Raw genomic sequence first — 26,208 nt, forward strand, 5'->3', positions numbered from 1 at the left:
GATATCATTAAAACGTTTTTTTTTTTAAAATAAAAAATTTAATTTGGAAGAAGATACCGTGAATTAGAAAAAGTAAAATAAAAATTGTGGTATTTTAAAATTCAAATAAGTTAGAGAATAAAAAAGTGAGAAAAAAAAGAGTTTATATGAATTATTAAGTTTTTGTGTTTATTTAAATAATTGAAAATATATTAGAGATAAAAGTAGTAGATAACAACAATTAGTTATTGTTCCTATTTTAAAAAAAATAGTCCTATTCCATAACAACAATTATGTTGTTGTTTCTATCTAAAAATTGATTCAAAGAAGTGATAAAGTAGGGAAAAAATTGATATAAAAAATGATTTTTGTATTTATCTAAAAAATAAATATAAGGCAGTAAAAAAAAAGTTGATATGAATAAGTTTTTTTTTTTTTTTTTTTTTTTTTTTTTTTTTTTTTGTGATATGAACAAGTTAGTTGTTGTATTTATCTTAAAAGTTGATTACTTCTGGTCCAACCTTTTATTTTATTATTTATTATATAATATATATATATATATATAAAATATGATTTTATTTTTATTTTTGATGAAATTTATGATTTTTGTTGGTAAACGAATCAACCACGTAATCATTAATAATATATATAGTATAGTATACACCAAAGGAGAAAAAATTAGGTAAAGAATCAATTTTATGTCCAGCAAAAAGCAAAGGGGACCCGACTGGGGTTACCCTTTTTTAGTTTAGTTGCGAAAAAAAAAAAAAAAAAAAAAAAAAAAAAACGAAAGATTATCCAAACAATATATATAATTATATATAAAAAAGCAGATCCGTGAAGGCAAACAAATCGTGACCGCCCATCACAACATTAACGGCCACCCACAATGGCGGGAGAGCGAATGAGCATGTGGCACTTGGCCAGTGGTCACTATCTCTATTCCCCTATTATAAATACCAACCTCTCTACCCCAAAACTTCATCATCAACTCTCTCTCTTTTCTTTCTTTCTTTTATTTCTCTCCTATTTTAACTCTAGTTTTGTTAACTCAACCTCAACCTCCAATTCCATGGCTGAAGAGAAGCACCACCACCTTTTCCATCACAAGAAGGACGAAGAGGATAAGCCTATTGAATCTGTCTACACTGAGACTACTACTGGTTATGCCGAGAGTGGTTTTTCCAGTGGTGGCCCCGGCGGGTACGGTGAGTCGACCATAGAAGGATATGGTGCCACCACCATCTCCACTGAGTCTGAGGTTGACTACAGGAAGGAAGAGAAGCACCACAAGCATCTCGAGCAGCTTGGCGAGATGGGTGCTGTCGCAGCTGGTGCTTATGCCTTGGTAATAATATATATATATATATATATATATAACATCTGTTGTATGGCACAGATTTTGTTTTAAGTTTATTAACATCTTTAATAATAATAAGGCTAAAGTTTTTCTTGTTTTTCCGGATAATGATATATCTCAGCACGAGAAGCATAAGGAAAAGAAAGATCCAGAGCATGCCCACAAGCACAAGATAGAAGAGGAGGTTGCAGCAGCAGCTGCAGTTGGAGCTGGTGGATTTGCCTTCCATGAGCATCATGAAAAGAAAGAGACAAAGGAAGAAGAGGAAGAGGCTCATGGAAAGAAGCACCACCACCTCTTTGGTTGAAAACAACACCATCCATCCATCCATCCATGACATACCATCTAGATCTCTCTTTCAATGTGTCTTTATTATTTATTAACTGCGTCTTTTTTCTTCTTCTTTGAGTTGTGTTGTGTTTATGCCAGTAAGCAACTACCCTAAATAATACTTCGTGGGCGAGCGAGAGTGAGTTTGTAAATGCTTACTTGGTTGGTACATGTCCTTGTTCATTGTGTGTCATCCCGTTTCTTTGTGTGCAATGTTAATAATAATATTTTCCTATCATATCAATTAATCTTCTTGATCGATGTTATCTAAGCAATTTCTTTTTTAATTTAATTTAATAATTTTTTAACCCGAGTGAACTTCTAAAAAAATAGAGTAATACAATAAATAATTAATACAAATTTCATCACATAAGATGTATCACTTATTACACAAGATAGTGAGTTTCAGTTAGCTCAATTAGTAAAATCTCTAATTAGTGTCTTGGTCTGATGATAAAGATTAAAGAGCTATCATTAAGAGCGGATGTCATAAATTAAAATTCTTTTAAAAAAAAACTTATTACAAAAGGTAATTTTGACTTTCATTTATTGTAATTTTTTTTACTTTTATTTATCATATTATTAAATTCATTGATCACATTTATTATCATATCAATTTATAAATGTTATAAGTAATATTTTAAAAATTACTAGTTATTTAGGGTAAATATCGTGTTAGTTACTACTTTCACATTTATAATAGACCATATCATAAATTTAATTAATGGAATCTATCCTGAATGTAAGAGGGTATATATATATATATATATATATATAAAATAAGTGAAATTGAGAGAAACTCAAATTAAAATTCTAAATTAAAGTTCTAATTTTGCGCTATATGTCCTAAATTATTTATTTTTAAAAAGTTTTATTTTTTAATTTTAGAATTAAATGAGGGACCACATCATAAATATCCATCAAAGTAAGTTATTAAGTACAAAAAAACAAAAAGCCTAGAATAAATAAATCATAAAAAAAGAAAAAAGAAAAAAAGTGCTTCACCATAATAATAAAAAAATGAACAATTTACATTTTATACCTGATAATATCCTTACAATTTTTTTTAAAGATTTAACAAAATATAAAAGTGACTATCAATAGTATTTAAATTATATATATATATATATGAATTATATTACGTATCTTATTATATATCTTTAAATGTATTCATGCATATATATGAAGTTACAAGCCAGTATCTAATAATTATGCATAAAATTTATAATATCTTTTAACAATTTTTTTTTTAAAAATCATCCTTTAAAAAAAAAACTGATTTACTAATTAATTGTTTATCATTGTCAGCAGGCCGGTATGTTTTCCTTTCATTTCTCTCTCCTTTATATTATCAATATATAATATAAAACTAATAAACAAGAAGGAAATTTTTTATTGCTTTGATCAGTCAATCACAAGATCATTTGTGCGATATTTTTGATGTTAGGATTAAAAAACATATATCATGGTTATTGCATGACAGCAAATGAGATTATGTTTTTTTTTTTTTTTTTTGAGAAACCAAATGAGATTATTTTGATGGTGGGCTTGTGCAATGTAAATGATTTTTTTTATTTATTTATATAAATATCTTATGAAAGTAATGTCATCAACAGTCACAACTAATAACAAATTGTAATATGCTAACTTTCTTACCAGATATCCTCGATCTGCCATAACTGTAACGTAACGGTAAATAATGTTAAAATTTCATGGTACTTATTTGATTATTTTGTATAACTAGTAAGTTACCCATACGATGCTAGGATAATTTTGTGATATTTTATATAAGACGGTTTTGGAGAATATTGTACATGTATTATAAAGAAAAAGTAAACTAAAATACATTTTGATATATTAAAATAAAATAAATACAAAAGAGTAACAAATCCATGAAAATTAATTAATTTGTATTGTGTTCACATATTGCATTCCATGAAATAAAAATATGTCCAACTCTCTCATTGTCTTTCACTTATTGATAGTGCAACATTAAGACATAGTGTTATAGATGATTTAAAATCATGCTAAAATATGGCTTTACATTGCATACCAAATATTCTCTCACTTATATACCCAAACAAAAAATATCCAACCAAACTATACTCAAACATAAATCATATTTGTTGGGGGACCACGATTTGACTCCCTACAACCATTCTAAAAACAGGTCTGTGTGGTGTGATGTCGAAGTCCATAAAAGATTTGAGTGTGTCTTCATCATTATCATTTGGTTTTGAGGTGGAATGACACAACTTATGGTCCAACAAATGGTATCAGAATCAAGGTCATGGGTTTGAGTCACGGAAGTGTCATTGTGACGAAGGGATTGTTGGGGGACCACAATTTGACTCCCTACAACCACTCTAAAAACAAATCCGTGTGGTGTGGTGTGATATCGAAGCTCATAAAAGATTTGAGTGTGTCTTTCTCGTCACCAATTGGTTTTGAGGTGGAATGACACAACTCATGGTCCAACAATATTTAAGCCCCTAATTTAAAAAAAAAAAAAAAATTACCAGTAAAGGGTTTCGACAGTTTGATGGTGGTGGGAGACTAGTATGATGGATGTTGTGGCCCCTCAGATTCATCTTTTGCTCCCTTAAAAATACTTTGTCAATCTCAAGTATTTTATTTTGGTAATAGTGAAACAGTGCTTTTCATTTAATAATCTACAACGTTTTCGTGTCTCTCTATCTCTCCCCATAGCCTTATATTGTTAGTTATTACTATTAATCCTTATTATTATTATTATTTTTTGCATTTGTTTTTAATACTAAAACGGTGGGTATTCTAAAAGACATGAAGTAGAGAGAAATGTATGGTGTAAACTCAGGCAATTAATGAGATAGCAGTAAAAATAATTTAATGTGATCTTTTGAGTAACAGTAAAAAAAAAAACTTAATGAAAATAGGTAGAAAAAGACTAAATGTAAAATTAGAGCGCCACATGATATGACTACATGCACTCCCACTAAGGTCTTTACTTTTTATATATATATATATATATATATATATATACATATATATGATCATTTTGCAATTAACTAATCTGGCCTAAAGTAGAGAGTATGTCTTGGTTGTTAATACTTAAGCTCTATAAAACCATATCTCTTGTTGATTGTTTTTTCCTAAGGATTTTGTAAGTGAAAACAAAGGACTATTTCTGCTAGGTGTTCTACAAAAGGCCTCCAATTGTTTTTTTTTTTTTTTGAATTCTCATTTGATTTGTCTTCTTTAGTTCCTATGCAGATAAAATGATAAATCTTCTAATGTGGAGCTTTTAAAGCTCTAAAACAATGAAAGAGAATCGCCAGATACTTATATGAACTAACTGCTTCCTAAGTCCGACACTTTCTTGTCTTTTGTTTTGCTCAGTAACAATTAGTGCTGCCGCTGTTTAACTTTGGGTGAATTGGTGCCTTCTTTTAGTGTTAATGTAATTTTTCTGCAATTTGTGGAGCGGAGGATAAATGGTTTGTTAATGGAAAAAGAATTATATTGAGGCAGCATGTAATTGCATTTTTTTTTTGGTTCAGTGGCAATTAGTGTTTCTCCTGTGTGTGTGTGGGGCGGATCTTGGGAACCAAGCCCAATCCACTAAGATTGGGTTAGGATGGAGGCTCAATACAATTAATTTGTAGAGATGAGTAGCCAAGGCAAATACTTGATTCCTAAGGACCACGGTTCGATAGTTAAAAAAAAGGAATTAGTAAAAATGACAATACATGTACAAAATTCTAGTAGGAAAAGAGAGATTCTTATTTAAGTCCTTCCTCGGACTGGTTAAGGGGCAATTTTTCTTAAGAGGTGCACTTCTCGGTATTGCACTGGTATCTCTCTCTCTCTCTCAACTTTTTCTGATCCCATCTCAAGGAGCGCAACGTTTGATTTTTTTAAGTTTAGTTTGAAGATGCAAAAAGGTACAATTTTTGCGTTTTTAATTTGAGTTTTTACTGTTAACATGATAGATTTTTAAATGGGTTTTAATCCTACGTGACATAATATCCTTAATTGCAGGACTTAATTTTCTCTCAGCTTGTTCTTTTTTTTTTTTTTTTTTTTTTTTTTTTTTTTTTTGAGAAAAAGGTAAAGACACTTTATTACTGAAAATCAAGCTGAAAAACATCATCCAAATCCTGTGGTAGATCTTCTAACCACACATCAGTATCTGCAGCTGAAACTGCTCGACGAGCGGGGGCATGAGCTAATCTATTACCCTTATGCTTAACATGTAAAAAACTACAAGAAATAGAAGAAGACAAAAAACGAATATCATCTATAACATGACCATACATAGTCCGAACTGGTCTAATCCCATTGATTGCCTGTATAACTCGCAATGAATCACCTTCAATCACCATCTGATGAATGCTGAGTTCTTTGGCAAAGCTAATTGCTCTACACGCAGTTAAGGCCTCTACCAAATCCACAGAACCTGGAAACCGCACTTTCTGGCTTAAGGCAGCGATGATCTGACCCTCCCAATCTCTAATGACCACCCCGATACTTGCACTTACCTGATCACCAAACACAGCACCATCGAAATTGATTTTATAAAAGCCAAAGTCAGGTGGCTTCCATCGTAGATCCTCACTTCGACCAACCGCCCGACGAATCGGCGTCTGCACATCTTGGAATTCGTGGAGAAGCTCTGAAGCTCGCTGGACTACTTCAGCTACCTTCCATGAGGGTTGTCCCATTCGCAACCTGTTACGTCGCTCCCATATACTCCAAGCCACCATAGCAAACCGAGTAAACAGATCAGAAGAACCATGCGAACACAGGAATTGAACAATGTCTGCAAAGGTAGAAAATTTTTTAGTTTGAATAAAATTAAAGCAAACATCCGTCTGCCATATAGCCCTTGCAACGTCACAATACCACAAGGCATGGATATTGTCTTCAAGGCAGGATCTACAAACATCACAGCAGCCATCAGACACCACCTGATGCTTATACAAATTGAGTTTAGTGGGCAAAGAATTTTGAACCGCTCTCCACAGGAAGTGCCTAACTTTGTTAGGTACCCGAAGCTTCCAAATGCCATTCCATAGACTTTTCCCTGCCTCCATATCCGACGGACTAGCTTGCTCTTGTCGCTGTAACCTGGATAGCAACTGATACGCACTTTTAACCATATATGCACCATCCGACGACATTGGCCAAATCAAAGCATCTGCAGCTCCAAACAGGCTAACAGGGATACTTTTAATGGCTGCTGCTTCCCACGGATAGAAATGCTGATCAATAAGGGTCTCATTCCAAGATGTAGAGCCTGGTATGAACAGATCACTAACCAGTCGCACAGACGGATCCAACTGTGGTGAAATAACACGACCACCCCTTTCAGATGGCAACCAACGGTGCTGCCATATATGAATATTCTGCCCATCGCCCACTCTCCATTGTGCGCCCCTTAGGACCCCCTCGCGAGCTTGTAGAATACTTCTCCAAGCAAAGGAGCAACGAGGAGATACCTCCGCATCAAAGATATTACCCGAAGGAAAATATTTAGCTTGAAAGACCTTGAAAACCAAAGAATTTCTCACATGAAAAAGTCGCCACACTTGCTTTCCCAGCATAGCATCGTTGAACATTCTCAAGTCTCGAAAACCCATACCTCCCACCGATTTTGAAGAGCAAAGTGTTTCCCATTTAACCCAATGAATTTTCTTGGAATTCTTTGAACACCCCCACCAAAACTTTCGAATCATGGCTTCTATGTCCTTAAGAAGACCAATTGGAAGTCTAAAAACACTCATGGAGTATGTCGGAATGGATTGAATTACAGCTTTAATCATCACTTCCTTGCCTGCTTGGGAAAGTAATTTCTCCTTCCAACCTTGCATCTTAGCCCAAATTCGCTCCTTAATCTGATTGAAACAAGCTTTCTTCTGTCACCCCACAAAAGAGGGAAGACCCAAGTACTTCTCATAATTTCTAATAACCGGTACTCCCAACAAAATTTGAAGCTCCACCTGTATCGCCTCAGAAGTATTACGACTAAAGAAAGCCGTAGTCTTATCAGAATTAACTTGTTGCCCCGAAGCCGCTTCATACCAGGTAAGGATATTCTGGATTTTTTCACACTCAGAAGAGGTTGCTCTACAAAATAGCAAGCAGTCGTCGGCAAAAAAGAGATGGGTGATTTTCGGCCCCGACCTACAAATAGAGTAGCCACGAATTTCTCTAGCTCTAGCAGCCTAAGTGAGGAGAGCATTCAATCCTTCTGCGCAAAATAAAAACAGAAAAGGAGATAGAGGGTCTCCCTGTCGTAAACCCTGAGAAGGGTGGATGAGACCCTTAGGTTCACCATTCACCATAATCGAGTAAGAGACTGTTGTGATGCATTGCATAATCATAGCCACCCAAGTCTCATGAAAACCCATATTCAATAAAATTTTCTCCAAGAAGACCCATTCCACCCTATCATAGGCTTTACTCATATCAAGTTTTAAGGCCATAAAACCTGTATTACCTGAACAATGAGTTTTCATATGGTGAAGGGATTTAAAAGCAATCAAAATATTATCAGTAATAACTTTGTCAGCCACAAAAGCACTCTGAGCCTCCGAAATAATAGAATTCAAGATTGGCTTAAGCCTATTCGCAATAACTTTACTCAGGATTTTATAAATAACATTACATAGACTGATAGGCCTAAATTGAGCAACGGTTTCAGGATTTTTAACTTTAGGAATCAAAGTAATAAATGTGTGATTTATTGACTTTAAAATTGTACCTGAGTTGAGACAAGAAAGCACAGCTTCAGACACATCCCTTCCAATATTTGGCCAAATGTTGAAAGAAAAGAGGAGGCATTCCATCCGGACCTGGGGCTTTCAAAGGCGCCATTTGCTTAATTGCCACATCAACCTCTTCCAGGACATACGGCTTTGTAAGATCAGCATTCATAGTGTCATTGACCACGGGTTGGACTCCCTCCAAAACTCTTTCTAATTCTGATGGACAAGATGTAGTGAACAACTTGGAATAAAAGTCCACAAAAGTGGCTCCAATAGTCTCCTCATCTGTGACCCAAGTGCCATGCATATCCATAATACCCTTTATAAAGTTCTTACGTTTTCTATTTGTGGCCACCCCATGAAAATAATGAGTATTCCTGTCCCCGTTTGCTAGCCATTGGGTTCTAGATCGTTGGACCCACATGCGGTGTTCTTTATCAAGTAAGCCATTAAGCTCCCTCCTCAACTGAACCACCATACCGTAATCTCCACCTTTAGCCGATTCCTCCTCAGCCCTCCATAATAGGTCCTTCTTAGCTTTGATTTGGTTTTTCACATTGCCAAAGTGATCCTTACTCCATGATTTCAACATTTTTTTACACTTCTTTATCTTAGTCACCACCTTATAAATCTTATGCCCATCTATCCCAATGTCCCAAGCCCGACGAACTATGTCACCGCAGCCCTGGTCCGCCAACCACATTTCTTCAAAGCGAAACGACTTTCTTTTCCACCTAGCCAATTCACTATTCGGATTCAGCATCAACAAGAGTGGCCGATGATCTGAAGAAATACAATGAAGGTGTCGAATGGTCGCCGTAGGAAATTTTGCCATCCAATCATAATTCGCCACTCCCCTATCCAAACGCTCCCAAATAACTTGCCCATGCCTCACTCCTTGCCATGTGAATTCCGGACCTGTAAATCCTAAATCCATAAAACCACACACATCTAAAACATCTCGGAAAGCTTGCATTTGGCAATGTGGACGTACTCGCCCCCCACTCTTTTCTTCAGAGAAAAGGATTTCGTTAAAATCTCCTATGCAAACCCAAGGCAAATGAGGTTTTGAATTTAACATTCTAAGCATATTCCAAGCCTCCATCCTTTCATTAGTATATGGTTCGCCATAGAACCCAGTGAATCTCCAAGCTTCCAATGTACCCCCATTGACCACCGCATCAATATGGAAACGCGAAAAGCTATCTACCCAAACTGAAACACCTTGCTTCCAAAAAAGAGCCAACCCACCCCCTCTATCCTGGCTTTGAACATAAAATAAGCCAGTATACTTAACTTTAACTTTCAAACTTTCTAATTGTTCCTTATCAGCCCACGTCTCAGATAAAAAAACAATTAGGGGACCTTGTGCTTGAATCAAATCCTCAAGCTCTCTTTTTGCACGCGGGTTCCCAAGCCCGCGGCAATTCCAAGCTAAGCAACTCATTGGCCTCAGCGGGGCTGGACTCCAGCCTCCACCGTTTCTTTATTTTTGATGTTAGCACATCGTCGCTTCTTAGGAACCAATTCTTCCAACCCCTCTAAACTGTCCTGAATGCCCCTTTTTACAGTAAGTGGAGGATTAACCTTATCCAATGCAGCCTTCTCACGGGCCAAACGTTTCCAAGTTCTAACCGGACCTCCCAATACATCAGTCTCATCAAGCACTTCATTCGCATCAACAATCTCAATAGCACAAACCCCAACCCCTTCCTGCACAATACCTACGGATGCTGTCAAAAAACCCCCTGAATCAACGTCTATTCCTACATTAACTCCTTCACAAACACCATTAGATCCTTCACAAACAGCATTACTATCGAACCTAGCCAATTCCACATCAATTTCATTTAACTTATCCTCAAAATTCTGTTGAACTTTCAGGTTTTGCTCAGGCATTGGATCAGGATCTACCTCATTTACCTTTGACCCAGGTTGCTCCTCACGCAAGCCTTCTTGGTTTTCATTCTCCTTGCACCGGTCAACCACTACTATCTCACTAGTATCCATCTCCTCACCCCTAGCCAGTGAAGAAGAGTGAACTTCCTTATCTTTCGAACCAACACTGCCCTCAACCCGGACTACTGAGCACTTCTTGGAGTTGGCAGATGAGGCACGTAACCAGCCTCCATATTACTGATCACTCTCAGTCAAGCTTCCTCTACTTTGAACCCACAGATCGCAATCTTTATCGCTATGCGTTAAGAGTCTGCACCAATAACACAGGTTAGGCAATCTCTCATACTTAAACCGAACCCATCCAACCGTGCCATCCTCCAAACAGATTTTTCGTCCCCTGCAAAGTGGCTGCGAAGTATCCACCAACACTCTAAGACGCATAAAACTACTGCCGTCCTGAGTTCCCCATTCTTTCATCCCCGATTGTACCTCCCCAATAATCGCACCTATCTCACAAGCGGACCGAGGATTCATATCACCAATAGGAAGATCATGGATTTGCACCCAGAAGAACGTCCTATTGAAGTCCAAATCCTTAACCGCAATACTCTGTTCCAGGCGGCGAAGCGAAACAAGATGTTTATCATAACTCCATGGTTGCCCTAAGAGAACTCTCTCCGCATCTGTTTTATCTGAGAACACGAACAAAACCGTGTGGTTTCCTACGTCCTTTACTTCGAAATCACTCCTGGTCCGCCAAAGAGGCCTGAACGTTCTAGCAATAGCCTCCATGTTCAGTGCTCTGTGTGTGAGAAACTTGGCCGCGACCACTTGTCCACTGCCCCGTTCAAAGGAATCAGACTTGTACATATTCCCCTCTCCCTCCGATAAAGACAGTTTCTCCCACAAAACAGATAGCTTTTCCATGAATAACCACGACACCTCTCACTCACTGCCGTAGCAACGAAGAGAACTAGAAGGCTGCCCGAAGCAGGCACCACGTTCTACTGCACGTTTAGGGTTTGTGAAGCTGCCCCCTAGGTCAGAGAAACTTCACCGACCGCTCTTCCTCTTTCTTTTTTTAATCTTATATGTATATATATATATATATATATATTTATATAGAATATAGTATTAGATATTGATTGTCTAGCATATGTTTTAACAAAATAAAGGGAGTATATATAATTGACTGAATAAAGATATTGAATTATATTGTACTTGTGTTGGGTACAGTGCAGACCACATATATATATATTTTTTTTGTTTGGAGATAATATAGACATAAGATACAGGAAATGAGAAAGGAAGAAATGGGAACCACATATAATCTTTAGTTTGAAAAACTTCACATTTTTGCCCACTGAAACAATTTATCAAAAAAAGAAAAAGAAAAAAAGAGATGTGCTTGGTAATTAATCGCTTGGAAAATTCTAGGGCCTGGAGGACGTGCTTGATAAAGTGGTAATGGGTAAGTTCGTGGAAATCAAATTCCGAGGCTACATGATAGAGTTTAACACCGACTGGTGGAAGAGAAGTATTTGCATTTGCATACTGGCATGATGAAGAGTTAATCTCAAAACTAGGACACACAAAACAAATTTGTTAAACTGATGATGCGGTTGGGAAATTATGATACAATAAGAAACAATTAATGAGGGAAATGGGAAAGATGTTAAGTTGCTTGGTCAGGAAACTATGGAAAAATCTCTTCAAGATCATTGGTGACGACAGTGCGGTGGCCAATGATTTTGCTCCAGAGATTGGTGTCAGCAGTCCGGTGGCAAAAGAACCTCACCGGCGATCAGTTTTGGCAGTTCGATAGCCGGAGACACTGAACCAGCGGACAGTGGCCAAAGACGTGACACTACAACCGGTGCCGGAGGTTCAGTAACAGAAGGTGCCATTTTGTCAACCGGTGATAGCAGTCCGGTAACAGAAGGTCCCATTTTGTCGACTGGTGTTAGCGGTCCGATCACTGGAGATACCGCTTCAACAGAGATTGTCAGTAGTTCGGTTGCCGGATCCATTGCTCTGGCTGTCGGTTCCAGCAGTCTAGCACCAACAGCTTCGATATTGAGCCATTGATTTTGGTGGTCTGCTTGAAATATTTTGCTTGTCATATCAAAAACTTAAAAATATTTTATCGAAAGTGTTTACTTGTAAAATATTTTGTGTATTTTACTTTAAAACAAAACAAACAGAGCGTAAGTATGCAAATTTCAATTAAATACCCTTTACAAATGACTAGATTATGCTATTTAATTCTAAGTGCAAAGTCATGTGAAGTCATGTGGCTTAAGCTAAACTACCTTAGAGCATCTCCAGCAGCCTCTCTAAATTTTTGCCTAATTTTTGCCTGTTTGGAGAATGAACAGTGACATTTAGCTTTTAACTACCCACTTTTTAAAATACACTTTCCAATAGACTCTCTATTCTTTCTCTATCTCATTTAAATATTATTTCTTCATTCTTTCTTTATTATTTCTTTAATCTTTCTTTATTATTTTTTTATTCTTCCCCAATAACTATATTTTTCAAATTTCTAACAGCTATATTTTTAAACTTCCCAACGGTAACATTTTCAAAATTTTCAAAACTTTTTCAAAATTTTCAACAATTATATAGGCTTTTTTTTAAGGGTCATATTTTTCAAATGGTAATATTTCTCAATAGTCATATGTTTCAAAAAACTTGATAAATTTTAAGATTTACATAGTTTTGATAAATTTCAAATTACATAGAATTTTTAAAGTACCTGTACAAGACATATAGTCATGAAGATCAAGCTACAGTTAGAAGTATTCATGAAGATCGCATAGTCACTCATTTGTTGGCTAAAGCAATGTTGTTTCAGCTTAAGAATAAAATCTAGAACTGACACACAATTGTAAAAAACATTATGTATTAAATTAACCCCACTCCTCCTGTCAACAACCAGCAAATAAGCGATGATACCAATAGGGACTAGTCATGGGAAGCATATATGAATCTCACCAGTACTACATTAAAGAATAAAAACATCAATACAAAAGAAGTTTGACATTTCACAGTTAACATTAAATACTAAACCTGCTTGTTTCATTGTAGCAAGCTACTGATACAAAAGAAGCTTTACATTTTAAAAGCTAATGAAAATTAGCTGTAAAGTTGAACATCATCTTGGATACATGTATATAGTACAGTAGGATCACATTGCAACAAAAAAAAGTGAGTGACCCAACATGTATCCTTAGTCAGTAGAATCATATTGTAACAAAAAAAAGTTTTAAACGCTCTCTTAATCATACAAAACAAGAGCATTGATGAATATAGTAGTCTAATGACTAGACCTTCGTTTTTCAAGGATCTCCATTTGGCGCTGATGAATATATTCTTGCTGCATTGAAGACAACGTACTTACATCCATCATCATAATCTCTGTTTCCTCCTTCACTTGTTTCATTCTAATTTTCTCCATTTCATTGTCCTCCTTCAATCTATCCAATCTCATTTTTTCCATTACATTTGCCTCTTTCAAATTTTTCATAGTCAATTCTATTTTCATTTTTTCCGTTTCAAGTTTTTTATCCTCAAGAAGAATTCGAGCCATCTCCTGCTCATGGTCTGCAAGACGTCCTTTCTCAATACAAGCCATTTTCATCTCATTCATTTTTCTTTTTTCTTCCATCATAACATTCAATACATCTTCTATGTGAGAAGTCGTACCTTCTTTGCATTTTTGTTTCTTCAATCTTTCTTTTTCAGCTTTCAACCCCGGTGGTCTCTCCAAGTTTACAATCGGAACTTGTAGAGCATCATCATCCTCTAAATGTTCAAACTCCAGATTAGAAGGTGAAGATGGCTCAAATCTCCTTTTTTTCATTTTTTTTGGTTGTTGATTGTTAACAATAACCAGCCACTTTGGTGAGTGCTTTAACAAATTCCAACAATGCTCATACCCCTGGATTGCATTATAAAGGTTTCTTGCTGCAACAAGCTGAACAATTAACAAATAGATTATAGTTACTATCTTGAAACAATTGGAATAAATTAGCAAATTAACACAAATTTCTTTATAAGATTTACCTTGTCTTCTTTAGTCTTACCACTCTCATTCTTCGATTCAATTTGTGACAAAAACCCACAAAACTTATTGGTGGAAAGTTGAATCGTTGACCATCGGTTCATAAGAGAACCCACCGTACGCTCAGAAGTGAAGGTCTTCCACTTGTGGTAGTACTCCCAAATTCTCGTCCAATATGTTTCGCGTTTTTGGTTATTACTTTTCACTACATCTTGGTTGACATTAAGAAAGGCAGACACAAGAAGGATGTCTTCTTCTATGGAGAAGTTGATGCCACGTTGTGATTTCTTGGTTGTGGATTCAACTTGGGGTGGAGACATTTGGCTGAATGTTTGGGCTTGTGGAACACTGTCTTCATCACTAATATGTGAAGATCCAGACATATAATCATTAAAGCTATCTTCTATAAGATCAGTGAATGATGTGCCTCTTGGAATACCCGAATCCATCCCTAGTAACAAAAACAAAAAATAAAAACACATAATGCTAATGAATAAACATAGCAAGCTCTCTTCCATATGCATTTAGTTGATAGTTAACACTAATTACTTATTACAACTTATTCCATCACATGACATTATTAATAAGCATGTATGTCAAGACTGCCTTTAGCAGATAAAACTAGTGCAGCGACAAATGCAAAAATAAAGGCAATATTATGAGCATTTTTCATCCCTAAAAGCTACCTTATTACCCTCCAATTGTAACTCAATACCCTCCTATTAGCAATGTGGAATTACCACGATTATATAGGATGCTTGCACTATGGAATTACCACTTCATCTCTTTGCAATCTATTGTATCACCCTTGCAACTGAAAATTATATCCAATCTCCAATCTTTTAGGTTCCAAAACATAAAGTATGATAAAGACATATAACAGAACATGGAAAAAAAGCTCACACACTCCCTGAACTTTGAGATGAATCAATTCAATTGGACATGACAAGGGAGTATGAATCAGTTCAATTGAGATGGAGAGAGAAAGTTTTAGAGAGAGAGATAGACAAACTGTAGAAGGCGCCCACTGTAAAAACAAAATTGGTACCAATACCATAAAATGCAAAAAACAGACGAACATAAAAAAATCAAATCAATGAAAATCAAATCAAAACAATCAAAGAAAATACATCACATATTTATAGATTCTAAACATTAGCTCAAAACAACAGAATTGAATTGAGATTAAAACCAATACTTTGGTTGAAGGCACAAAGATAGACCCAAAAATCCCAGATGACAAAGAAGATTCTTTAATTGGACCTAAAAAGTTCAGAAGTCAAGGAAGAAGATGACGCCGTTTTCTTATTCCCGTCCATTGCTTCTCTCAGAAACCTCTCTGTTGGTGTGTGTCTATATATATATGTGTATATATATATATATATATATATTCAACAACTACTGTCTAAGAAAAAATTTCCCAAGTTCCCCCTGCCTTCTCTGTTTTCCTCAGAGCAAGATTTCAATCATATTACTGTAACACATGAATCAAAATGCATTGAAAAAAAATAAAAGAACGTTGGCATGCAAAAATAGAGATGAAGCCAAAAAATTTATTAAAAAATAAGAAACTAAAAGGAATCAGATTAGCTTATTGACTCTAAATAAGATTGATTAAATAGCTATAGATGAGATCAAGAAACAGAGTGAAAAAGAAAAACACAAATCAGAGATACATAGAAAAAACCCATAAATCCAAAACTAAATCCAGACAGTAGCAATAGCAAATCATGCAAAACCACCAATAAATTCAAACATTATTCAAAAAAAACCATGAAATCAAATTTTGGGTACCGATTTCCGTTGTTGACCGATATTCTCAGATTTCCATTGTTGACCGATGTTCTCAGATTTCCGTTCTTCCTCACTGGTGGTTGAGCCACGATTTGGGCTTCCAAATATCTGGGCAGATCGTTTTGTGAGAGAGAGCTTCGTCGATTTTATGCTTCACCGTCGTTTTCTGATGAGAAGCAAAGAGAGAGTTTTTTTCTAAAGAGAAGCAAGAGAGAGACGGAGTGAAGAAGAAAGAGAAAGGAAGGAAAGAGAAAAAACTATTTTTTTAATTCAACCGGTATTAGTTTAATGAGAAATATTTTTTGGAAACGCTACAGTGATTGCTACAGTGCTCTCCAGACCTGGAGAGTCACTGTAGCAAATCTAAAAAAAAAAATAGAGATGGAGAGGCTGTTGGACTTCGTTTTGGGCGTGAATAGTGGTTTTTTTCTCCAAATTTTAGATATGCCTAGCTCTGTTGGAGATGCTCTTAGATCTAAGTTTGGTAATTCTTTAACTAACTATTCTTAGCCAAATTGAAATTTTCATATAAAAAAAAATCCAAATTGCATAGAGAAGTTCCTAATGTTTGGCATGAAAAGAAAACCACAAAATTAAAAAGAAAAAAGAAAAAAAAAAGGCATGATTAACTGCAACCTTAAGAAACTAAAACATATGATTTGTTTGGCTGATGTGTTCTGAAATTTTCCAGATACTTTACATTGAGATAACATCTATGAGGTTTAGAACCAACTACCATGTAAAATCTCACCTGCAGTGTTATATTAAGCAAAAAAAGAAGGATTCAGGGGGAAAAAAAAAATCAGATTTGTTAATTTGATGGACCCAACTTTCCAAAGTCAGCACTTGAATCTACCAATGGAGTATGATATTTTTAAGCCCATGAAAACTTGTTAAGCCTAACCTTTCTAAAGCCCATCAACATTGCATAATTTTCACTAATGGTTTGAATTTATAAACAACAATGGCTACAGAGAAAGGCCCAAGATGAAATAATCATTTAACTAAAAAGGCTTTAAAAATTGATAAAATTGCAGAGGACATTACCTATACTCTATGAATTGGAGGTAGAATGTGCACAACCATATCAGATAGTAGATTTTATTTTATGGGGCTGCAAGTGCTTGAGGTGAACTGCACTTACAAATCTTAGCCATATCTTTCATGAAATTTACCTCATGGAATTTACTTGAACTAAAAGCAGCCAAAACACCAAAAATAAGGAAAAATAATAATAATGAGGTATAAAATTGTGAGATATTTAAAGTTAATGTGACAAAAAATATAAACAAAACATCTTTTATTATTACTATTATTATTATTATACTTACTCTTTAAGTCTTGACCTTTGATGACAAAATTCATGGCCTGGGGGAGGGCTTAGTCATTTGACCATGATCACCACTATATATAATCACCCTAACCCAAACCCTTAATCCACGTCACAGAGCATTTTTTTTTTTGGATGGAAAACTGCAATTTTATTGCATATCAGAAAAGGCTTTTACATCATGATTCATGGATAAGAGTTTGCTCAATACAACAAGGATTCTCTTCAACCCAAGTAATATAGTCATCAATACAAGATGCATGTTTAATTTGGCTAATAAGTGTGCAGGTTTGTTACCCTGTCGTCTGACATGAGAGAATTCAACCCTTCTGAAGTCCTTGGCCATCTCCAACACTCCCAATACAACTGATTCCACTGACGCTGGAGGGAGTGATTTCTCACATAGGGCATTGTAAACAATAATGGAGTCCCCTTCAAGTACTACATCCTGAATACCAATGTCCTTGGCAAAGAGCAGATCACCCTAACCCAAACCCTTAATCCACGTCACAGGGCAATTAATAACCTTCCTCATTGATTTCTGGCATTGTGGTTCCTTTATCTTCTCAAGACATATGTCATACTCTACCACCACAATGGCTGACCACCACCACCACCACCACTACCACCACAATAAAGATGAGGAAAAACCTGTTGATTATAAGAAGGAAGAGAAGCACCACAAGCATCTCGAGCAGCTAGGCGAGCTTGGTGCTGTTGCTGCTGGAGCTTATGCCTTGGTAATCTTCCTCATCTAGTTGTCATTTTTCCTTTCAATTCCTTCAGTTATTTATTTATTTATTTTTTTCCTTTCAATTCCTTCAGTTTAAATATATATATATATATATATATATATTTGTCTGTTTGCGTTTTAAAAATTTCTATTTTCATTGTATTGAAGTTTTTCTATTGTTAGTTTGTTACAGATACTGTTTTTGATCTCAAGTAGCATGAACCAATATCTTTAATTAATCAAAAACGCTATAGAAAAGAGACGCTTTTTCTGGGATGAATGAGAGATTTCATTGAAAACAAAGCACTAGACAATAGTATGATCCTACAAATGATACATATACACTGGCGAAAACAAACAAAACTTGCTGCGAAGGCAAACAAACAAACTTTTTACAAATTAAAAGCAGCAAAGCTACTATACATAGCTCTTCATTAGGTATTGGGTCTTGTGTTGTGTTAGCTCCATCAGGAATTTCTATGCGCATGCATGCATATTCGGGATTTCTTGATGGTATCTATTTTGAATTCAATCGACCTTAAAATTTATTCGTGTATAGTTGTTTTAGTCCTTTTCAAATTCGTACTAGCACTTTAATTTGTTTCAATGATTGTTTCAGCATGAAAAGCATCAGGCGAAGAAAGAGCCAGAGCATGCCCACAAGCACAAGATAGAAGAGGAGATTGCAGCAGTAGTTGCAGTAGGAGCCGGTGGGTATGCGTTCCATGAGCATCATGAGAAGAAAGAAGAAGAAAAGGCTCATGGAAAGAAGCACCACCATCTCTTTTAAGAGTATAAAATATTTGTATGTGTTTTGTTGTATTCAGAATATTTGAGACATGTTAATCATCAGTAAGCGACTACCCCAAATAATATTTTTAGGAATGAGTAATGAGTTTATGAATCTCTTCTAGATGGGGTATATCCTCGTCAAATTAGGTTTTATCTAGAACTCTTGCTTTGTGCAATGTTACAGTGTCAACTATATTTGAGTTTCTCTTCTCTGTAATCTTCTATGAAGTTTTTGAAGTTCTCCCTTTTCACATAAATTTTGCATATATTTGTTGTTCCTAAGAACAATAATCGATAAATAAATAATCTTCTAACAAACATTTGAATAATAACATTTCACAAGTATTGGATTTTCCATAAAATTAGAGAACAATTGAGAGATATTATCTCAATGATGCTTTAACATAATTTTATAACATGAGAAGCAAATTACCGCTAATTCATGAATGTTTTTAGATGGCGAGTTGAGGCGTGAATCATGTTACTATCTTGAAATGATACATGCTGTCTACGGGATTTCCGGTGTAGTAAACTAAAACATTGTGGTGCTCAACAGCCACCTTGTTGATTATCCTTACAAGCCTACACCACTTGTAGTATAGGAAGCTTTTAATAGTACTTTCCTTTTTCCCGTTAAATATAGTATATATAAGGATATATTATTTTTCTTGAAACTAGAATTTTGACTCATCAAACATGTAGGGAGTTTTCTTTTACATGAAAATTTATTTTATCATCTCAAATCTAGACACGTTGGTTGCAAAGTGAGAAAGCTAGAGAGAAATATGATATCTCTATATAACTATCAGGTTGACCACCACCATGTGAGAGTGCCCTTTTTCGTGACACTTAGGCCCAAGGATCCTAGGCCTAAATGAAAAGGAGGATTTGGTGGACCGGGCCTTGACTCATCACAACTAACGAGCTGTTTAAGAATCAAGTGAAATGCAGAGAATACTCCTGACAATATAAAGAAAATGACAAACAAGGATATCATAGAGTGCCAAAAATTAACAAGGTAAATTCAGAAGGAAAGAAACAAGATTAACTAAGCGATAAAAATTAGTGCTGTGGGGATCCTGGGAAATATGAAGCAAAGTTTCATTAATACATTATCTGTTTGATTACAGAAAGCTCACTAGGACGTGATACAAGGTTCAATCAAGCTCAAAAATTGCAGTCTTGAATGACTATTTCAGCCTTCAAAACTTGCAAAGTTTGATTCTCGTTGAATCCGAGTATGTGCAATAGTGGCTTTTACAGGATACCGGGAAGCAATATTTTGTTTTCCCTTAATATTTTCTCTTCACTCTTGATTTTCTCTGATAGTTCTTTTTCTAGAGAATTTCTTCTTTCTTTCTCACTTTTTCGCTGCTCTTTCTTCGCAACCCATCCCCTCCTTTTATAATGGAGTTTTCTGGGCTTCCCGGGGAACCATTGGTTCCCCTGTTTTGCTCTTTTGCAAACAGAGCATGTCCTGTCCCCATCGTCTCGGTAAGTCCATTTTCCGTTTCTTCTCATTCTTTCCTTCTCTTAGTTCTGATCCTTTTGAAAGCCTCTGGTTGGCCATCTTCTTTGGGACGTGCTGAGGTATGCCCTTCTCGGCATCCCCATTTCTGGCGCCTTCTACTTTTCCTTTTCTTTCCTATTTGGGCGGAATCCTGTTCTGCCTTTTTTAAAAATCGTTTGTTATCATTCTTCTTCCCTGTCTTGGTTCCCCGAGGCCTCTTCTGTCTGTGCCATGAGAGGTCGCTCGCGTTCTTTTTTTCTTTTTGTTTCTTGTTTTCTTTTTTTTCTGTCTTCTTTCTATCGAGCTGTCCCAGTCTTCCTTTTTTCTTTGTGCCTGAAGGGATCCGCGCCTATTGATGGTTCCTGAGGATTCTTGCTTCTTATACTTTGCCGTGGTCCTCTTTTTTTGGATGCTTCTTTTTTCTGGGCTTCGGGATCCTCTGGGCCTTTCTTTTATTCCCTCATGGGTCTCCTGTATAATTCCTTTGGGCTTAGCTTGAATTTTTCTTCTGGGCTTAACTTATTCTTTTTGGGCTTATTCTTTTTGGGCTTATTTTACTATGATCTTTTTCAGACCTCAACATTTAGCCCCCCGAGCTCGTGGGTTGCCTGAAGCCCACGCGTGAGTGATTTAGGTTTCCTAAGATTTTCGTGGGATCCCCTTTTTCTCTACTTCTATTGGTTCCCTTCCCTTTTTACTCGGGATCCCGGCCCTTTTCTGCTGCTTTTGGTCACCTCCTTTTTGCGTGTTGCGTTCTCTTATAATTATTACTTTTTGCAGCTTCCTCTTTACACGGGACGTGGCAGTTGAGTATTTGAGGTAAAACTCCTCTACCCACTTTTCTCGTTTCCCGTTACTTCTCATTAATAACTGCTGATTAATCCCTTCTTCAAATTAAATTTTTTTGCAACTGGCGCGTCTTTCCATAAACTGTTTTCCCCAACTGCTACTTGCGCCTTTATTGTAGCCGTTTTATCTTATCACTTTGCTTCTCTGAGCTTTTTTCATTCTTTGAGTTTCTCTTCTTCTCTGTTACTCTGGTCTTCCCCTTTTCGCACTTTCAATCTCCTTTCTTCTCATTGTACGTGTTGTTCCGATGGCTTCTTCTTCTTCCCGAAAGAGGAGAGAGCGTACTCCCAGTCCTTCTGAGGGTGAAGGTTCTTCTGGTTCTGCTCCGAGTGATTCTCACGAGGTTACCGAACGTCCGACTTTCCCTTTATGAGATCCTTGGTATTCTCCCAGTTTATTTTTCCCTCATATATCTCATGGTGAGGCTCCTCCATCCCCTCATGTTTGGATGTTTTCTGGCCAAGCGGGTTTCGCTGGTTCCGCCCAGGTCCCTGACCCTAGAGAGATTTTCGATCTCCAGATTAGGTAAGGAATCCGAGAAGCGGTTCCTATTTTCTTTGATTTTGTTCTAGGAAAGATTCATGGTTGGCCTATATGGGTAGACAAGGAACTGTCTGATGCTGAGTTTGTGGGTCGCTTGGAGCGTGCCGGTATCCTAAAGGCAGTGGCTATTTCTAGAAACCTTGAGGGCTTCAGAGACGCCAAAGGGCTCAGGCATCTGGTACGTCGTTGGTGCCCTTCTCTTCATACTTTTTTCTTTTCTGTTGGTGAATTGACGATCACCTTGGAAGATGTGGTCAATAACTTCCTACTCCCGGTGTTTGGTGAAGAGAGCCCGTTTGATATTAGCCTTTCTGGTGAAGATCTCGTGGTAGAGGATAAATTGTTTGGTCATTTCGGTGGTCGCGCTGCCTCTTCTGGTGGTAAGCCGGCTAGGATGGGGAGATGTGTGATGACCCTTTCTCGTGAGAAGGATAAGGAAGTGAGGTGGGCCGGTTTTCTGGCTTTTTGGCTTAGTAAGTTTTTGTTTAGTGAGTTCCCTGGGTACGGAGTTAAGTCTTCGTTTTTTCCGTTGGCAATCAAGTTGGCTCGAGGCACCCAGTATCCTTTGGCCCCTCTGTTTTTGGGTCATGTTTACTCTCAATTGGACTAGCTTCATGGAGATGAGACTGAGGGTGATTCTTGTTATGTGATCACTTCATCTCTTCACTGTGCCATTCTTTAGATTTTCATGTGGGACCGTTCTGCAGCTACTTTGGCCAAGTGCAGGAATTTGAAATTTGTGAAGGACAAGTTCCAAGGATCCCCCGACATAGTGAAGGGTCTTTGTGGCAATTCTACCGATGCCTTTCCCATCATTTTTCGTTGGATTAGCTTGAAAGGCGGTGGCCTTAATCTTGTGGAGTTATTTGATCAAGCAGGGAGCTTACATTGGAGATCCCCTCGTGAGTTTGGTCCTGGCTTCGCATGTGATTCTGTGCTGTCTTCTTTTTTATCTTCTACAGGTAATACCTTTGACTTGCGCCGTGGTGATGAGGGCAGTCTGGCTTATCTTGCCTACATTAGCCCCTCCTGGCTTCCTGTGCCTTCTTCAAGTGGCGCAAAATATACTCATTATTCAGCACACCGGGTGCTCCGACAATTTGGTTTTGACCAAGACATCCCTCCAGTCTTTAAGGACGTGGTGCCATCCCTTCCTTCCTTGGATCCCTTCCTTCCTTGGATCCTTTCCTGAGGCTGCAGGCCTTTTCTTATTGGTCACGGAGGAGCCCCCAATTTGCAGTGCCTAACTCCCAGAGAGGAGTCTTTGTTTCTAGCGGCTATACCAGTTATTGGAGAAGAGTACAAAAGTCTTTTGTTGATTATATTGGCTCGGTACAGTTCGGGAAGCCCCGAATCCTAGCATTGTTTCTGCTCCGACATCCAATAGACGTTTATCCCTTCCTACTGCTGGGATTGTTTCTGCTGCTGCAAGTAGCAAGACTGGATTCGCAGAGTGGCATGCCTCCAGGGGAGGTTGGGTGGCTTATGGACAGGACTTTCCTGAGACTTGGCTGGGTGATAGTCTCATTATTGGTGCTTCTTCTGGAGTGCCCATCAAAAAAGGTGCAATGGAGACAATAAGTGCTGCCACTGCTCCGAGTAAAGGTAAGGACGTCAGGCTGAAGAAAATGAAAGCTGTTGATGTTGGCGAAAGTACAGGGGGTGTGGAGATAGGTTCTGAGGCGAAAAGAAGAAAAACTGGGAAATCTCAAGCACACTTGGCATCTCAAGAAGGCAAAGATGTCAGGGAACCTTTGGTTCCAAGGACCCGGAAGAAGACCAAGGTAGAGTCTTCTTTTTCTCAGGTTCCTGTGACTGCTTCAGTCCATGGTTCTTTAGGATCCTCTAGTTTGGTATCCCAGCCTCCTTTAGGACCCTCTGGGCGTACTCGTAGTAAGCAAAAGACTTCCAGAGAATCTGTAGAGAGAGAGAGAAGGGCAAGACTTCTTTCCTTCTTTTTTTTTTTTTTTGTTCACTTTGTTGCACTTATTTCTATTTTGCTGACGAGTGGTGATTTCCTTTGCAGTCCAAGCGCAAGTCTGATCACAAGAAGGATAAAAGCCAATCTTCTGGTGACGATGTGGTATGTGTGTCTCCCTTTTTTTTTTTTTTTTCTCCCTTTTGTTCTGACATTGTGTTGTTAGTATTTCCCGTTGTTTTTTTTTTTACTTGGCGCTGCCTTTTCCTCTTCTTCTTCCTTTAGGTGGAGGTATCCCCTCCTATGACTGGCAAGGCTCTGGGAGAGGAAGCTATCACAGCTCTTTCTGTTGTTTTTCCTGCTGTGGGGAAGGAGTCCCCTACTGGTGGTTCAGCTGAGGAAACCGGGCAACCGATGCAAGATTCCCAGGATTCTCAAGATCCCAAAGTCTCTAGGATCCCTTCATCTCAAAGTCCCCATCTTGAACGTACTCCTAGTCCTATCAGGACTGTGTTTCCTCAATCCTTGTCAGATAAAGGCGCTTTGGGAGACACTCATTTATCCAAACAAACAGGTAAGCCTTGTTTCCTTGAAATAGCGTTATATCTTTATTTTCTTTTCCAGTTTTTTGAGTTCCTCCTTTTCTTTCTCCCTTTTAGGTCAAACCAGTGAGAAATCCGCTCCCAGTGTTGCCTCTTCTTTAGAATCAGAAAGCTCAGAAGGTGAGTGCGAGCTGCTCCCATTGTGTTTCCTTTTCTTTTCTTTCCTTCCCTTCGCCCTTCTCTTTCCTTTTCTTTTATGGCGAAGCCCCCTGCATCTATTCCTTCCTTTAGCCATTTTGCCGTTGGTCCTTCTCCTTTTCTTCAACTTGCCTTATGTTCTTTCCCAGAATCCTCGGGGAAGTCAGGGGATCAGGAAGAAGAGGCTCTGCCCCAAGAATCCGGAACTGGTTTGTCCTTCTTTTTCCTTTTTTTTTAAAGAATAAATCTGTTCTTCCTTTTTTTTTTTTTTTTGAATATTGATACAGGCTTTGCAGGTTCTGAGCCCGTTATCCCTGAAGGAATTGTGAGACATGTTCAAATTGCTGACCTTCATCCAGAGCGAAAGGCTGCAAGTCCCCCTGTCTCTGCAAGTGGTGACACAATGATGGGGGATGCCTCGAAAGTGGCTGCCTCAGATCTTGACTCAGGGCTTTCCTCCTTCCTGGCTCGCTTTGATCTCTTGGAATTTAACAGTCTTCCTGCCAGCCACTTCCATGTTTTTGGGTCTTCTTATGGCAACTTCCTGCGCTTCTCTGTTCCTGTGGAAGGCCTGCCGTTGCTAGAGAATCTACTCAAGAGTCACGGGGATTTCACCAGTGGCTTTAGGGGAGGCATCTTTCTAGGCAATATTTTGATGGAGTTGCTGTGTGCCGTGCTGGTTTCCCTGAGGAATTCCTCTGTAGATTCTTTGTCTGAAGAAAGGCTTCTGGAGTGGAGAGGGGTGGTGCAAGACCTTTTGGAGGCCAAGTTCAATTTGTCTTTTCTGCTGGATCACTTGCGTCTGCTGGCTCATATGCTGTTTCAAAGGCAATCATTCAAGAGTATAGACACTGAGATAGCTGCTGCTGAGGACGCTTTGGCTCATGCTCACAAGGCTTTACAAGACTTGAAGGTCAAGCGGCTGAGGATCCTTTCTTCTTTGACTGTGCTTGCTATTTCTCCGGATGCCTCCCTGTTGGCCGGCCTCATTCCTTAGCTTATTTTAGATTTACATAAACAATTTGGGGTTGTATAAGTTTTTTTTTTTGAACATTGCTCTACTCTTTGCTTTCTCTTTTTTTTTTTTTGTGTTTCAAAACTGCTTCTCATTTCTTAGTATGTGAATCTGCCTTTTTCTTTGATATATTGCCTTTACTTTCCTATGACTCTTTTCTTTCCTGAGTCCTGGACCATGGTTTCCACAGGCTTCACTGTAAGTTCTGGTCCAGGTACCCGGTAATCTATTATACAAGTACTGAACTGGGTACACTGGTATCCTTTCTTATGTATTTTTTTTTTGAGATACGGTCCCAGTTCATGAACTTTGACAGGTTCCCCTTTTGCCAAGTGCTAGGCTAGGTATCCTAGATACTTCACTTTTATTCTGTGATCCTAGACCTATGCACTTGGAACTGTTTGTGGGATATCTGAAATTATTTGTGAGGTGGATCCTGGGCCATATGTAAAAGGGTATTACATACTCTCCCTTTTTTTTTTTTTTTACTCAGGTATCCTTCCTTAAATCTATCCAAATTTGGTCTTTGCAGTATTTAAAGAAAGATTCAAATGTTGAAGAAACAGGAACTTCATTAAAACATGGTCATTTTTAAGGAACA

At 37.5% G+C, this 26,208-nt stretch overlaps 4 protein-coding genes across 4 annotated transcripts; 2 read left to right on the forward strand and 2 right to left on the reverse strand.

Moving 5' to 3' along the window:
• Positions 1-959: 959 nt before the first annotated feature.
• Positions 960-1,913, forward strand: LOC126713618 (abscisic stress-ripening protein 3-like). The gene is made up of 2 exons (XM_050413418.1): positions 960-1,327; positions 1,461-1,913. The coding sequence occupies exons 1-2, from the start codon at positions 1,052-1,054 to the stop codon at positions 1,644-1,646; spliced, it is 462 nt and encodes a 153-aa protein (XP_050269375.1). The 5' UTR covers positions 960-1,051; the 3' UTR covers positions 1,647-1,913.
• Positions 1,914-8,440: 6,527 nt separating this feature from the next.
• LOC126698748 (uncharacterized) lies at positions 8,441-9,865 on the reverse strand. Its single transcript, XM_050396172.1, has one exon. It carries the CDS (start codon positions 9,863-9,865, stop codon positions 8,441-8,443), a length of 1,425 nt encoding a protein of 474 aa, XP_050252129.1.
• Positions 9,866-10,551: 686 nt separating this feature from the next.
• On the reverse strand, positions 10,552-11,244 carry LOC126698757 (uncharacterized). The gene has a single exon (XM_050396182.1). It carries the CDS (start codon positions 11,242-11,244, stop codon positions 10,552-10,554), a length of 693 nt encoding a protein of 230 aa, XP_050252139.1.
• Positions 11,245-17,935: 6,691 nt separating this feature from the next.
• On the forward strand, positions 17,936-19,063 carry LOC126713620 (abscisic stress-ripening protein 1-like). Its single transcript, XM_050413419.1, has 2 exons — positions 17,936-18,247; positions 18,860-19,063. The coding sequence occupies exons 1-2, from the start codon at positions 18,083-18,085 to the stop codon at positions 19,028-19,030; spliced, it is 336 nt and encodes a 111-aa protein (XP_050269376.1). The 5' UTR covers positions 17,936-18,082; the 3' UTR covers positions 19,031-19,063.
• The last annotated feature ends 7,145 nt before the right edge of the window (positions 19,064-26,208 follow it).

Source organism: Quercus robur, chromosome 2 (genome assembly GCF_932294415.1).
Source record: "Quercus robur chromosome 2, dhQueRobu3.1, whole genome shotgun sequence".
Lineage (NCBI taxonomy): Eukaryota > Viridiplantae > Streptophyta > Magnoliopsida > Fagales > Fagaceae > Quercus > Quercus robur.

Coding starts and splice junctions, on each gene's coding strand:
- LOC126713618 (XM_050413418.1), top strand. CDS start 1,052: ATGGCTGAAGAGAAGCACCACCACCTTTTCCATCACAAGAAGGACGAA. Junction 1,328..1,460: donor CAGCTGGTGCTTATGCCTTG/GTAATAATATAT, acceptor GATATATCTCAG/CACGAGAAGCATAAGGAAAA.
- LOC126698748 (XM_050396172.1), bottom strand. CDS start 9,865: ATGAGTTGCTTAGCTTGGAATTGCCGCGGGCTTGGGAACCCGCGTGCA.
- LOC126698757 (XM_050396182.1), bottom strand. CDS start 11,244: ATGGAAAAGCTATCTGTTTTGTGGGAGAAACTGTCTTTATCGGAGGGA.
- LOC126713620 (XM_050413419.1), top strand. CDS start 18,083: ATGTCATACTCTACCACCACAATGGCTGACCACCACCACCACCACCAC. Junction 18,248..18,859: donor CTGCTGGAGCTTATGCCTTG/GTAATCTTCCTC, acceptor TGATTGTTTCAG/CATGAAAAGCATCAGGCGAA.